Source organism: Accipiter gentilis, chromosome 12 (assembly GCF_929443795.1).
Source record: "Accipiter gentilis chromosome 12, bAccGen1.1, whole genome shotgun sequence".
NCBI lineage: Eukaryota > Metazoa > Chordata > Aves > Accipitriformes > Accipitridae > Astur > Astur gentilis.
In genome coordinates, this window is record NC_064891.1 from 11,562,448 (window position 1) to 11,578,461 (window position 16,014).

General features: G+C 38.0%; 2 protein-coding genes across 3 annotated transcripts in view; one reads left to right on the forward strand and one right to left on the reverse strand.

Annotated features, from left to right (window-relative positions):
• Positions 1–16,014, reverse strand: part of PRSS12 (serine protease 12) — a 759,839-nt gene that overhangs the window by 630,408 nt on the left and 113,417 nt on the right. The window lies entirely within an intron of this gene.
• Positions 1–16,014, forward strand: part of LOC126044780 (bifunctional heparan sulfate N-deacetylase/N-sulfotransferase 3) — a 72,019-nt gene that overhangs the window by 521 nt on the left and 55,484 nt on the right. The window contains exons 2-3 of one of the 2 annotated variants that reach the window (XM_049814961.1): positions 7,594–8,507; positions 8,625–8,720. In XM_049814961.1, coding sequence (XP_049670918.1) covers positions 7,740–8,507; positions 8,625–8,720 — 864 coding nt within the window. In that variant the 5' untranslated portion in view covers positions 7,594–7,739. Of the gene's footprint in view, positions 1–7,593; positions 8,721–16,014 lie in introns of both variants that reach the window. The other variant, XM_049814960.1, reaches the window with a different exon arrangement.

Here is a 16,014-nt window from a genome sequence, read left to right on the forward strand (position 1 = left end):
TTTGGTTTTCTTCTGTAGTAGCTCACTTGGCATCTGCCTTCCTGGTGTGGTACCCACACCAACCCTTCAGCTGGTTAGTTTGTTGGGTTTTTTTCCCTTTCTCCTCTCTTCGCGGACTTTTTCTGTGCGACGCTGTTGCCCTCTAGTGTTTGCGGACGTTGGTTGGTTGCTGCGTTTGGGAACAAAATCGGGCATCGTAGTGCAGTAATTATTAATAATAGCTCCAGGTGTTCCTAGATACTTGGATTCCCCAAATGCCACGCAGAAATTGGTGCGTCTTAGTGCTCGTTTCAACCGTCGCATGCAACCTTTGGGAACTGGCAGAAAACTTTTATATTATTTCATTCGATACTTGATGTGCCAGATAATTGCTTCAGGCTTTGGTGTGGCGGTTTTGGTTTTTTTTTTTCCTTTTTAATAAAATGGAAAGTGGAAGAAATGGGCTTTCTTTCACAGCCGGCATCACCGCTCGGGTCTCTCCGAAGGAACGGTGACGAACTCTGCCTTATTAACTCTTTATGCTTGGCTCGCGCTTGGCAGTTGTGGGAGAAAAGAGAGGGGGAAGTAATGGTACCGGCATGGACAAGAGAACGTTCCATACGTTTATCTTAAAGACCTTGGGCAAATCATTTAGTCTTTAGATGGTGACATTTCTGCAAGTGTTGAAAAATAATAGGGTTTGTCTCAGAAAAATCGTGTGGGATGTAGTGTGTTTTAAGATCCTTTGGTAGAAAGTATTGCATGAATGTAAAGTAGTAATCTAAAGACCAAACCTGACTTGTGTACTCTGTTAAAGTCTTCCAAGCCTTCTTTTAAAGTATTTTAAAATATCATATTTGATTTTTATAAATATTTTTTAACGACAAATTCTGATGCATGAATTTCTGTCCTGTAAGGTTCTCAAGTAATCCATGAAGCAATACAGTATGGAGCTAAGGATAACATGGGTACAATAGAGACTGAAAACTGCTTGTCCTAAGGACTTGAAAAAGCGTATCTATCTACCAGAATTTTTGTTCTGCCTAAGCCAACCCCCCCCCCCCCCCTTTTTTTTTTTTAACATATATGAGAGAATGTAAGTCCTTCAATATTCACACATTACCGGGTTTGTTATGTGATCCTAAAGGGTCTTGATGACTTCCCTTGACAGTTCATGTCTCATATCACCATCTTTTCAAGTTGAAAATGTCTTCTTAATATGCAGTCGTAAGATCTCATTCTTAGCCTGGATTTGATTGTCTGAGTTATCGCTGCTTGAATACGTCAGTCAGTAGAATAATGTTGTAAGTAGAGGTACTCAGTATTTGGAGACCAGTTTCATATTTTCATAATGGATTTAGAAATCTGAGTACTACTCTCCATCCGAGGTTTGGTTGTTTATAAATGCACTTTGTTGTTTCCTACCGTGTCATTTGTATATCAAAATATTTCCATTTTAGTAACACTAATGTAATGACTTCAGAATGCTTCCTTTAAGGTCATATTTCGTATTGGCTGGCGAAAGCAGGCTTTTATGTTCCAAGCAATTAAATAACATTCTAATCAGTGGAGATTTAAATGCCCATAGTAACATGCTGAACAATATGTCTATTTTTTGTCTATTCTTCATTTAAAACTCATCCTTCATTTAATTTATCAGGAGTATGTCACTCGTGCTGTGGTAGCAGCCAGTTTGGTAAAGAACAGAACCAGGACAGAACTAGAATGTAATTGTGTGGATTATTAGAAGAGGAGAAAGATATTTAAAGATTTGATCAGGCATATGTAACCAGGCAAATGTAATATAGCTGAATAATATCAATGACTTATCAATCTTGAACTAGCTCTGGGTTTTGGCAGTTCTTGATAAAGAGGATTTTTGTTTACTCTTTCACAATATTTTTTTATGTCTGCATGTCAGTATGACACAACTTTATTGTTTCTAATCAAGGGTCAGTAAACAGTTGCCTTTGCACAGGCCTGAGGTAAAAGTAAACCACATTTTTTTTTACTGGGCTTTGAAAAATGTGATTTAAGAGCAATTTCTCATTTGCTTGTGGATATTTAACTCAGCCCATTGTTTTAATCTTTATAGTTTATTACACAACTGAATTCAAGAAGAATGTTTCTTGTAGTTTTAAGAATCTTATTGATATTCATGATAAAACTTTAAGAGATTATTTTTTTTTAATTGTATGCAGTTTTATGTGCCTATCTTCATGTGTGTACCTAGCTTCCTATTTGAGCATCTATTAATTACTGTATGATGATGGAAGCTTGAAACTGATACCATTTGAAGGATTTTTTTCTTTTTTTTAGTTCCAGAAAATATGAATACCAGTTATGAAATTGAATGGTCAGAACCACATTTCTTTTCAACTAGAAAATAGTATGTTTCTGCTACATGGAAAAGCCAGTCATGCAAAGCTCTTGGAAAGGAACAATGTGCACCATGAAAGTCTTAGTGCAAAAAATATACCAACAAGGGCACAATGTTTGCAGGGTTGCCATGACACTCACAGAGCAGAGACTGTCAGCGGCTGCCCATGAGTCTGAGCCCAGAGACTGGGTTCCAGGCTGACTGCAAAGACTTCTGGGGAGGCTCCTTTGGTATTTATTACATAAGTTTTACTGCCAGAATACAAAAAATCAAGATTTATGATTTCATGTTCTTTAAGTTCACTTAGTGCATCTCATTAATAAGTTAAGTCCCCAGCCAGTGTTGTCTCCTGTAAATATTTCCATTGGGGTTATTGTGCTGAAATGATTTATAGAAGCCAACAATTTGGTCACTTATGCTTAGCAATGAAACAATAAACTAAAGCAAGCTGCAAATGGTAAGAACTCAGCAGACTTATGATGCAATTCCACTCTTTTGAGTTCATCATGGTATTTGTTCTCTCATCAGTACTACCTTGTTAGTGAATTTAAAAAAACCCGAACACCCCCCCCACCACCACCAAAACCCCAAACAAACTCACAGTTGAAGATCTCTATTGTGATGCATCTGTTTCATGCTAGTTTTCTGAAGATACCTGTAACTGTGACTACCCAGCAGTACTGCTTAGAATTGTAAATCTTCCCATTAATAAGGTAATCCTTATTTCCTGTCCCCACAAGACTTTCATGTGAACTAGTCCTGGGTTGCAGAAGTCAATTCTACAGTAGACGAGAATGACATTGAGCCTTGCTGTATTCAGAATAAAATGCACAACTTATTTCTATGACTCAGCTTTCTTTTAGCAAGATCTTCTCCTCCATAGTAAGTCCACAAGTTAAAATTCTAAATATTGAAAGATGCTAATTTTCACATTAAGGAGGCATTTTGATACCTCATACTTGGAACAACACAGGTAAAAGGTTCTGGTCTGAATTTTCAGATGGTGGCATGAAAATGCAAAATTCTATAGGAGGTCAAATGCAAATTCTTCTAAAATAATAAGGTTCTAGATAAAGAATGATGAGGCAGCTTTTATTGCTTCAGATGGTGGAAAAATACCACGCAAATTATTTTATAGGTAAAACCTATTTCAGCATCACCTTTGTGGAATGTTGGATGCATATAATGCCTGACACCTGTTTTCAGGTGCTTTGAGATATATGTGGGACCACATCCTCCTTTCATTGAACTCCACGTGACTCCATTGAAATCAATGAGCTAAGACTGCTTATGTTAGGTACAGGTCTTTTTCATGGTTTTTCACTGAAACAATACTAATGAGTTTGAACTCTTGTGAAGAGTTTCTAGACTCCTTGATTTTTTAATTTTTTTTTTCTTTAGGGCTTTTTCGTATACATGGATTTATTTCTTTTTGTATTGCAGTTCAAGCTCTTATGACTTCTTCATTTTTTTTGTAAAGTATTGTATTCTTTTGTTGTGAAAGTAAGACTCCATAAGTACTGTCCTGTTCTGAAATGCTGCTTCTAACAGCTAACCCACTGTTGATACATTCTGAATTATGCCCTTTGGTTTTACTGTTGGAAGTGATAGCAAACAAGGACCATTTTCCCTGAAGCCATGTCTAAAGCTGTGATAAAGGTCACTGTAGTCGTCTTGATAGGACCCACAGTGTGTTGTGGATGGTGCACCCCAAAGATCTCTATACCACTGTCAAGTTTGGTGCATGATGACTTATTTTAGCATGGTGCTGTAAGATACCAATGGAATATCTAGCAAGTACTGTTGCTCAGAGTAAAATCCTACTGTTCATCTAGGAAGGCAACTGTACCTTGTCAGGGCTTGAAACGATTTTGACATTATTAAATGCATGTCTCTTTGTGTTTTTTATTTTTTTCTTTCCGTATTCTTCTGAACTCTTGGCACGCAAACCAGTGCTTAAGTAAGTGAAAATTACATAAGCATGAAGCTGATTGAAGAGAGCATGCATTTAAAACTTGTGCCTTATTCTGTTCCGTTCCCCTTCCTTCCTGTCTTCAGTGGTGAGGATGCCAAGTCTGTCTCTGTCCTGCTGGGTCTTGGAGAATTCCTCATTCCTCAGAGTCAAACCTCGCATCTGTCTTGGCATTTCCATCCACTCCTCCTTACAGCTGCACTCTGTAGCCCCAGGAGGTACCTGCAATTAGGAGCTAAGGGTAAAATGACAGAGGGTTTTTTTAAAGAAAATACAGGTTTCTGGGCTGGCTCCATATTTTCTGCTTCACGGAGTGGCATTAGGAACTGAGTCCTCGCTGAAAATGTTTCAAGTGCTCCTGCTGCCTACTTTAGCAGCCCTTGGGTTGCAACCCTTCTGTAATAACTCATTCAAACAACTCTGTCTAATCAGCCCTTTCTTGCCATGAGCTTAGGTCACTGTAAATTTTTCTGGCTCCAGGCAGGATTCTCAGGTTCAGGTGACTGTCAGAAGCATAGGCTGGTAAAGAAAGAAACTTCTAAATGATGCTGCTGGGAACTTCCTCTCAATAGGATTTTGGTGGTTTCTGTCATGAGAATAGGGGTGTTTTGGGGCTGTGTTAGAGGGGCTTAGGGCTAAAAGAAACAGACAAGCATTGTGCTTGGTGGTGGTGTGGTGGTTGACTTTGTGTCATTCAAAGAAGTGATTTGTTGTACTTTTGTCAGCAAGAGTTCTGCTTTGCAGGCTTGTATCTCATGTGAACCAGGCCTGAGCCCTATGTGAGGTAAGCTAGCTAGGTCTGTGGTTGTTGAAGATAAGTAGGCCTACGTACAGCTTTTCTACAGAATGCAGTAAGTATTAATTTTAGCCACTAAAATTATGAGTTTCTTGGCATTCAGGCAGCTAAATTGGAAATGCAAAAATGAAGAGAATCCTTTGTGTGTGTAATGAAAAATCATCTGTCTAGAAACATCCCTCTGGTTTTACTCATTCAGGATAGAGCTCCTTCTTTGTCACCTGACTTCTTACCATATTAAATATCTCTTTTCTGCTATCTAAACCAATGTTCTCGAAGCTAGTGTGACAAGGGTTGGACATTTCAATACTAAAAAATGTTCTTTGAGTTCTAAAGGTACTTTCAGATTCTTGTTTGGTCTTTATACATTCTTTAACTTCTTTTCAGATACATGCTTCTAGAAACTGAGAAACTGGGATTATGTTATTTTTGTCTGACACTGATTAATGAGCCTATATGCCTGGGTGAAAGGCAAGTCTCCTGTCTAAAAGCTATGTGCAAGTCTTTGGGCAGCTGCAGGTAAGGTTCAAGGTTGGGTGTAAGTCCACCTGGAACAGAAAGGGTTAATATACTGGTATCTGGGAGTAGAAGGCGAAGAGAGTAGAACAGACCCAGAATGTGGGCTTATCTGGTGAGATGCAGGTTTAAGGGGAATCTTAATTATGAGAGAGACAGCTTGCATACGCTCACTCTTGGTGCTTAATTTTGCTTTTGCTGTTTTGATAAATAGGATGCCATGTAGTTTCTCTCTTTCTCCTTATCTCATTTTCCTACTCATTTATTTTTACTTTGTGCTCATGCTGTACCTGGCACTGGGAGGATCAATCTTTTGGATTTAATTAAAGTTGTGGAAATTACAAAGGTGCTGTTAAGTACATCATATTTTTTAACTTCTTTGAAAACTCGGAGTGAAATGCCACCTTCTTTACACTGTGGTATGAGGAGCTCTTGTCAAGTGGTTAAGTGGCCGAAGTACATGACACATTGTTTGGTTTTGTCTGTTGTTTGTTTGGTGGTTTTGTTTGGTGGGTTTTGGTTTTTTTTTAACAAGTCTCTTTTTCCCCTTCATTAATATGTAATTAATCTTTATATACTTCAAATTCTTTTGTACCAGAAGCTGACTGTATTTCTTCTATTATTATCTGCTCCCCGATTCAGTACTGAAGGTTGTCAGCCATTCTAGGAATCAGAATTTCTAATGAAAACCTAGTAAACCTTAGAAAGTACAAAACATGGGGTAGAGCTTGAGTAGATATCATTTGTTATCATGATCTCTCAAGAAAATTTTAATTCTCTCTGTCAATTTGTACAGAAAAGTTCATATTTTCTATTGGTTATACTTCTGGACCTTCTTGGTATTCAGTTTTAAGTCCTACTTTATTTTCTCCAAAAAACTGAGCATGGAAGGATTAAGCAGTCAGGAAATGACCATATTAATGTTATGCCCATAGCTTATCCTAGTCCCATTTACAAAGGGGAATGGATGTGTACTACATTGTGAAGTTACAATAGCGTGTTCTAGATCTTAATACCCTTAGGATTTTTTTTCAAAATCTGCTGTTAACCTTCCTTTATAACTTATGGTACTTAATTATTTTATGCTTCTCACATCATTCAGTTGTTTTACTAGAAACTTTTGACAGCAATTGTACTGTTAGCTTGAAAAATGACTGCTTTTCTTAGGTGCAAGTTAAAGCATAAGTATATCCTTAGGTGATCTGCCTCTTAAGTTAGCTTTTGATTTATTACTCTCTTCTCAAATTTAAGAGCTGGATTATTTTATGCTTTTTCTTAATACAAAGAAATACAAAGTGCTTCCAACAATTTGCAAGACAGTACACAGTCCAGTAAAATGCTATTTGTTTACTTCTAATGTTGCAGAAAAAAGTATGGTTTTGTTTTAAAAATACTCCTGTAATACATGTGATACAGAGTATATCAGTATGTATGTATACAACAGTTAAAATGTGCATGTTTTTCTAAGAACTTCTTGGTTCTTCAAAAATTAATATAAGACAGAATTTGTTTAATCATGTAGACTGATGCTTGCCCAGCTTCTTGGGGGTGGAAGGAGGAAGGTTATAAATTTTCTTCATTGTTTAGGTTGTCAGCAATTGTCTACTTGGAGTTTACTTTTATCTTTGGGTAAAAAAATTTTAGAAAAACAGTAAGTTCTTTGCTGCTGTGTTTTGCTTTTCAGTGCCGTCTGTGTGTACCCTCTTTTACTTGATCCTCTGGGGTAAGGAGCCTGTGAGATTGAGACATGCAAATGCACATGGCAGCTAGTGGGAACAGGAAGAAATAACGCTACTAAGACAAAATTTCAAAAGAAACTATCAAAGTTTTGAGCTGTTTGCTCCCAAACCTCTGTTTGGCAGTGATTTCTTTGTTCACCATTAGTTGAAGTGTGATGATACTTCACAAGTGTAATGCCTCAATTAAATCTCTGATTTTCTTTTCTTCTAGATTATACCTTCTGTAGAGCTTTGTGGAAGATAGATGTGTGTGCTGCAATGGTGACATAAATATTCCAGAGGACTGGAACAAGTTGTTGAGAATCTGTGTTTGTTTTTAATGCTGCTGTCGAGAACAATCTAAGACAAGTAAACAACATGAGTTTTATCATGAAACTTCACAGACATTTTCAAAGAACAGTTATTTTGCTGGCCACTTTTTGTATGGTGAGCATAGTTATTTCTGCGTACTACTTGTATAATGGCTACAAACAGGAAAATGAACTTTCTGAAATCTCTTCAGAAGTGGAATGTGGTGATCCTCAACTGTTGCCATACAAGCTGATGGATATGAAGACCCTGAAGCCTATTGATCCCTTGAGGACAGATCTCGTAGTGCTGGTGTTTGTGGAGAGTCAGTACTCAACATTAGGCCAAGATATAATAACGATTTTAGAATCTAGCAGATTTCAGTTTCACATTGAGATTGCACCTGGGAAGGGTGACCTCCCAGTGCTTATAGACAAAAATAAAGGCAAATATGCTCTCATAGTATATGAAAATATTCTAAAGTATGTGAATATGGACTCTTGGAACAGAGGCCTTCTAGATAAGTACTGTATAGAATATGGTGTAGGTGTTATTGGATTTCACAAAGGCAATGAGAACAGCTTGCAGAGCTCTCAGTTGAAGGGCTTTCCTTTCCACGTCCACAGCAATCTGGGTATTAAGGACTGTTGCATTAACCCTCATTCCCCACTGCTCCATGTGACTAAATCTTCTAAGCTTGAGAAAGGTCCCTTGCTTGGAAATGACTGGGCAGTTTTCCAGATTAATCATACAGCTTATCAACCAGTGATATTTGCAAAAGTAAAGACACCAGGAAACCTTTCACCACCTGCTGCTATAAGTGCTCTCTATGCCACGGTAATTCACGACCTGGGACTCCACGATGGGATTCAACGAGTCCTTTTCGGCAATAACTTGAATTTTTGGCTGCACAAGCTGATTTTCATAGATGCCATCTCTTTCCTGTCTGGAAAGAAGCTCAGACTGTCCTTGGATAGGTACATTCTGGTTGACATAGATGACATCTTCGTTGGGAAGGAGGGAACAAGAATGAACACCAACGATGTACAGGTGAAGTATATGCACAAACTAATAGTCATTACAGCAAAGTGCTTTGCTTTTTTATTTTATTTTTTTAATCTTAAAGTGAATAGTTGTTAACAGTTGGAACTCACAGAGGACACAAATCAGTAAGTACCAACACAAACTGTTTGGACCCTGTCTGTCTGGCTTTGTGTAGTCACTGATCCGAGGTGTAGCAGTTCCTTCAACCTGCAGGCTGGAGGAGAGTCTGTGCAGTTTCGCTTGTACCTGTACTAGAAAAGAATGTAAGATAAGATGACTCCCTGGTTACTATCACTTGTTTTCTCTCAGGTGACAGGCCTGCTGAGCTAAGTTCTATAAACAGGTTGGTGGGCTCCTCTGAATTCTGTTCCCCTTACTATATATGGAAAATAGTCTCCCAAAAGGAAATTAAAGACAACTAGTTGGTAAGTAACTGATAAAGAAAAGCGAGTAAGAGTGGTAGTGTTTTCACACACGGCACAAGCCACCCAACATGCACAATTCTAAACATAATTGCATAGCAGTTAACTCTCTGGTCTGGTTAGCTTTAATCTAAGCACATACTTTCAGTATGGCATTTGAAAACAGCACAGGACTTCAGGGCTGGACCCAAGAGCTATTCATATGTAACGTGCATGTTGCTAGTCTTACTAGCAGGAGGTAAATGTGGTGAGCAAAAGTAAATGTCAACATAAATTTTGAAGAATGGACTGGATTATTAGCAGTTTGACATAGGTTTCAGATGTCAGAGTTAGTTGCAGCATTTCACCTTTCTTGTCTCTGTTTTATGGCTCTTGGTTGCAAGCAATTTTTGTGTTAATATTGGCCTTAAAAGCTTGTTCTGGTGCTAAATGACTTGACGATTTCCATTTTAACATTTTAATTTGTACATTCCTGAAGGTCATTTTTCACTCTATTGGGCTGTTCAGTGAGGTGGTAGTTACGGCTCAGTAGGAGTAACATCTTAACATTATTTCTTGCTGTATACGTCGCTTTCTTTTTGTGAAGAATGTTGTTACGAAGCGGGTAGTTAGAGGTCACCTTGCACAACTGTATTTGGTCTGGAAGCTAAAAATCTGTAAGATGCTGATTGTTGCCCTGTTTGTGGTAAAAATAAGGGAGAATGTTTTGTTAGAATTTTCATAATGGAAAAAGAAACTGGGAAAAGGAAAGGCAATGGCAGCACTGCGTGCAGTTGATGGTCATTTTTGTTTCATTTTTAACTAGGGTTTGGGGTTTTTCAGTGTTAATGTATTTGTCAAGCTGCAGTAACCCTGCATATATTGCTTCCTTAAACAAAAGGTTTGAACTTGTAGTTATACTTTGATTTGCTTTAAAATTGCAGCATACGCTCTTTTCCAAAACGTTCTCTGCATGTGCAATTATAAATAAGATATATCTCCTATAAGTAGGTGTTTTCCTTATACAAACAAATTGCATGGGAGAGAGCTGGAGTAAAGGTGAAAATAAATAGTTTCTGTGTAGAACATGACGGCAGCATTTGAGTCAGGTGGGTGAGCACGCTTTGAGAATCTCCTAAGTGCAAACTGAAATGGCAGGAAATAAATAAGGTCTGACCCACATCACTGGCAAAACTCCTGTTATTCTGCAGAAGCAGCAGTTTCTGGTAACAAAATATGTAAAATAAAGCCTGAATAAATCTCCCACTGTGGTGTGCAGTAGCAGTTTGCAACGATATGTTTTGTATTGTTTCTCTTTGTGAGTGACACCTTAGGATTGTCATTTTAGGATAAGTTAGGGCGATTAATTGCCAGAATTACTTACGAGAAATAGGAGGCTATTGAGACAAAGTTAATTAAAGCAGATTCAGAAGGATAAACTGTGTTGTTTTGGGAGAGTAATTTGCAGTATGTCAGAATGTTATCTTCCTAAAATAAAACTGTCAAATTAAATAGAAATAATATCAAAGTGGAAATAACTTTTAAGTAGGATAACTTCATTTATACAGAACTGTGTTCTGAAACAGTGGAATCTGAAAAAGTGCTCCCTTCTGATTCTTCATTTACTTAAAGTGTTCTATTAAACATGTTGTTAGGGATGTCAGATGCAATGCATCTTCATTACTATTAATATCAAAGGAGTTATCCTCTGTGGCACAATGACATGTGGGAAGGAATGAAATAAAATCAATTTGCAGTAGTTGAAAATCCGTTATTGTAAAGTATATTTGCAGATAAATGACATCCTATTAAACAGAAGTGTTTTACTGAGTTCTGCTGCATTGACTGTGACAGAGAATTGTGTGCTGCAAGTGTGAAAGTAGGTTGCTAAATGCAGACTTTGTATAATTTCAGTACTCAAGATTAGCTCATTTCTACTAAGCTTATGTTTTGAATACTAGCAATGTAGAATTGGGCATAATGCTTTTTTGTCTTTTAATTTTGTTTGACATGTCTCCTATTTAATATTTTCTGCATATACTCGTATCTGGTAGGGCTGTGAGCTTGCTGAGAGTAAGATGAATGTTTCTACATGTGGTCTGTTAATGCAAAGTAACCTAAAACGCTTCAGAAAGCTCCCAACATCCAGAAAACCTCAAGGATTGGTTCTGCCCATTCCTCTGGATAGGACAGAGTTCAGAAACTGGAGGGTTAATGCCGAACTGATAGCAAAAGTAATCACTCATGATTCACTGCCTAACTCAAGAAGGCAGCATTTGTCTTGGGTCTTCTGAGACAAAGGCTTTGCTCTGTTGAGTGCATAGAGAACCTAGATTCGCTTTAGAAGGATTGATTCACTAAGCCTCTCAAGTTCAGGCACAAGTTAGGTGAGCAAGTTGGAAGCTATGTCTGTACTGTTCTTTCACTGCAAGAGTTAAAATAGAGGGCCATCATAACGAAAGATATCCTGTAGGATTGCAGAAGTACAGGGAAGTTGTACGTTGCCATTCACAGAATTGCTGAATGGCTGAGGTTGGAAGACTTCTTTGGAGGTCATCTGGTCGCAGCCCCCCGCTCAAGCTGGGCCATGTGCAGGAACCTTTTGACTGTCTCCAAGGAGGGAGATCCTGACTGCATGCAAGATCAGGTTTTCAAGGGAATTTCTTCTTCAGACACCTAAATGAGATTTGCAAAGTGGCCAGAATAGTTAATATTTGGACGTCAGGCTAACTACCCTCTTCTTTAAAGTTTGTGAATTGGAATTGAGCACGCACTTACGAAAATTGCTGTCACAAGGTTAAGTGGTAATTTTTTACCAGTATCATATGTATTGACCTTAGAAGAAGTCAAGTCAAAAGTAAACCCTCTAAAATGAGCCTCTTCTGCACCTCTAAAGATGAGGCAAAGTGGTGGTACTTCAGCTTGAGTATCTATAGTGTCAGGGACACAAATATCAAGACCCTGTCTGAAAATCTTTTGACAGTTTATTAACCTAAATCCTGTAAAACTAAGAAATGGTTTGTTTTATTAAACAACAGATGAAGTTTATTCTAGTTTCACCACAACTTCTTCAATTAAAACCCCCCCAAAACAAGACCCAAACAACTTGAAACTGTACTTCAGATTTTTAGACTACCTGATTGTTACAGATTTGCCTGTCACTGTGTAAAATCTGGACTGATAGAACATAGTTCTTCAATGTAACATACTGTGTAGCTGTCACTGTGCATCAACAGTAACCATCCATCTTCATATTTATTTACTTTATCTTCCTCCAGTATAATAGAAATAACGGAAGAGAACATTTTCATAGTCTAATTGCCTCCCACTTTGAAAGTAAGCTTGGTAATGTCATCTCAACATTCATTTTTCAGTAACTTTTTTTCTCTCCTAATGTCTGTCAGGCAGGAGGGACCATTATGCTGTGACAATGTTATATTTTATTTTCCTTGTGTCTTTTAGAAGACTAAGAGCCTGTGCAGAGCAAATAATTCATTTAAATGGGCATACAGAGAAAATCTATCTAGATATCCACAGAGTAAGTTTATCTTAATAGACCGTGATTGTCCTGGCTGATGGTCTACTAATTTAATATCTTTTTTTTTTGTTTTGTTACAGTTACTCTTTGTGAAATTTTTATGACTATACAGCATTGAGATTTTTCCCAGGGAAAAGCAGCTGATAATAGGGGGGTGTAGGGTTCAGTTATATGGAAGTTAGTTATTGGACCTGAAAATAGCTCATGGTCACAAGATTGTTCCAGGCGCCTTTAGAAGGCCTTGAACAGAATAAATAAGAAGATAGAAGAAGAAAGATCCCAATTAGGAAAACACAGGTGCACATTCCACGATAAAGGGAACTTGGCACAAACAACCTCAATTCAGGGGCTTATCTTGACCAATTGGACTAAGACAAGTCTTGTATGCTCTAATTAACACAACCAATTATGTCTTATGTTTGTGCGCGTGGACAGTACCGATGTAACCAATCACCGCTTATGCTTATGCGCGTGGACAGTACGATGTAACCAATCACCGCTTATGCTTGTGCGTGTGGACACCAAGTGCTTGCATGTAGTAGCCAATCAAAGTCTCTCACCAACTTAGAGAATTGTATAAAAATGATTAGCTAAGCTCAATAAACTGGCGACTTTAATCATCACATTGGTGTTTCGTCGTCCGGGCCCCGCACGGATTAATCCCTAAACCCTACAGGGGGGGAAATTAAATATGATTTTTTTTTTTCTATTGACAGTTTGTGCAGTGCTGGGGGTCTAGGCAGTAAGTTGGTCTACCTTTTCCTTCATTCCGTCAATACACACGCTTTCTGTATTTCCTTGAGAGTTGATCACATTTTCAAAATGAAAAATTAGAACACTGTGGAATTATTTTTTCCAAATAATTAGCTGTGTGATCTCCTCTTGACTGTCTTGTCCTTTGTGCGCTTTTCAAAAGAGACGTCTTGAATTAAAGTCAGGGTGGGGGTCTCTTCACTTTCTTCATGTAAGCCTAATCTTTTTCTGCACTTGCAATTACTCTTTTATAATTGCCAAGGAAAAAGCTTCATATTAACTATATCCATTATTGGGAAGGGAATGATCTATCCTTTTTTTCCTCATTCTGTTTTGTGAGCACTTAAGCAATGCATCTGTTAGCATACGCCCATTGAAATGGGCAACACAAGCTTGAATCTGCAGTCTTGTGGCATTAGAATCATTGAAGAATTGGACAACAAGAGCTATCCTCTTTGTGCTTCATTTATGCCAAACAGCATTTGGATAATGGAGAGGATTTAGCCAGGAAGAAGAAATTCATAGCATTTTAGTCTCCATCACTTAAACAGTCTGTCATCTTGCCCAGATTTTGAGGTTTATAATGTAGACAAGTCAGAGGTAGTCCTCTAACTTTCCATAGTAGACAACATAGAAAATGGCTCATCTTTAGGCAGGCACTGCTTAAGTGAATTGCACCTTAGAACTACGTATTGTTTCCGTTGTTCATAAAATGCTTCTAGAGTGACCAAGATCAAATATAAACATTTGCATTTGGTCAGATTGATCTTCTTCCATGTTCCAAAGTCAGTGCTGTCACTTTTTTGTTATTTCCTTAGTCCATTGGTGGCCTAATGTTTTGTTTAATATAATATAATATAAATTTGTTTAATAACAGATTTCTCCCCTAAGAGCTAATTGTCTATTCACTATATTACAAATTTGTCCACATTAGTCAGCACTGCTTAAATTACTACAGTTGTTTAAAACCCAGTGTCTTTTCACCTTGTGTAGCATATGTGGAAAGAAATCAGAACTTCCCGTGGTAAAGAAAACCACTTGGATATAAATTTAAAAAATACGGTGACATACCTTTTCAGTTACTTTTGCATAGGAATGACCCAAATATTTGCCTCAGAATAGAAGCTTAGATGTGTTTTGTGTTAAGGCAGAATGGCTAGAAGGTGCAGAAAGCCCGAACTGTCAAGACACAAGATGGTTCCTGTCACAGAAGGAAGTCTAATTCTACAAGTTATTTGCTGCTTTATCTATAAGATCATGTAGAAGGTTAGCAGTAGAGAAATGATAGATGTGTCATAAAATGTCAGTTGCAGAACCACCAGAGGTACTCACATGTATTTGGTTGCACTGAGCCGTGAATCTTTCCTCCAGGGAGATTCAAAACCTCTTTTTAATCACCTCTTTAAATGACATAATGAATTAACTTTTAAGAACTTCTGTTCTGCTAAATCATTTTACATTCCCAATCCATTAGCTATAGTACCTTTATGCCATTGTTCAATGTGCTTACTGTGTGCGTACATATATTCTTTCTTAATTTGACCTGAAGCTCCTAAGGTGTTTTATATTGACTTGGCTGAAATAATAAGTAATAAGTATATTCTGTCCTTAAAAAGAGTCAAAGAAAAGGAATACTCTTAACTGTGGTGTTTCTGTCGCTGTCTGATGTCCCAGGAAGACTGATTTAACTTGAGTGTATTGTTTCAGATATAGTAGTGTGGAATATTATGCACTGTGAGGCAGCAGAGAATTAGATATCAGAACTAAAATATAACTTTAAAACAAGTTATAAAAATTGTTTTATTTATTTGATGGGCTGCTGTCAGCATATAGAATGCTTTACCAGTCAGTCATCCTAACATTTAACTTCTAAAAGCAATTTGGTTTATGTACCAACTTCTGTGAATTTTAATGTAGTAAGATTGATACAACTGCTGCTCAATACGGCCCAGCTTTTGTTCTTAAAAGAAATGTACTGATGTTTGAAACAGAAAGCTGGATGAAAGTCCTCGACCAAAGGAGAGTGGCTGCGGAGGGTGACAGGGACGCAGGAGACCTGGCTCCGCCTTGGGTGCAACACTTCTGGGACTGCCAGGGCAATGCTGGGAATTCCACACGTGCTTCCTTCTCCTGTTCTGCACCTGTGTACAGCTACATACAACCAAACCCCATGGAGTAATCTTGGCACCAAAATTAATTTTACAGCTTATGCATGGTGTGTGAAGACAAAAACCTTGCATGGTAACGGTGTGTCTAATAATAGCCAGGTTCCATGTGGTATCTCTGCGGATTGCCAGGCAAATGGAGAGGAGGCTACCTTTTTGTGTGTGCTCAAATGCCCCTGGTCTATGCTTTATGTTGATACGCATATAGGTTTTGTATGTGGGAAGGGCTGAGGTTCAGAAATGTTTGTACAAACAACGCTGCTAGCTCCCTGGGGCTGTGGGATGAGCATGGCCCCATGCAGGAAATCTGTGAAGAGAGCGTGTATGTCAAATAGCAGCGCTGCCATACTCCTCTGTAGCTACACAAGAAGTCATGCTTGTGCCAAAACGGTAACTACGTTTACCCATTCTTACTTGCTGGCTCAACTATCCACTCCGTTCAT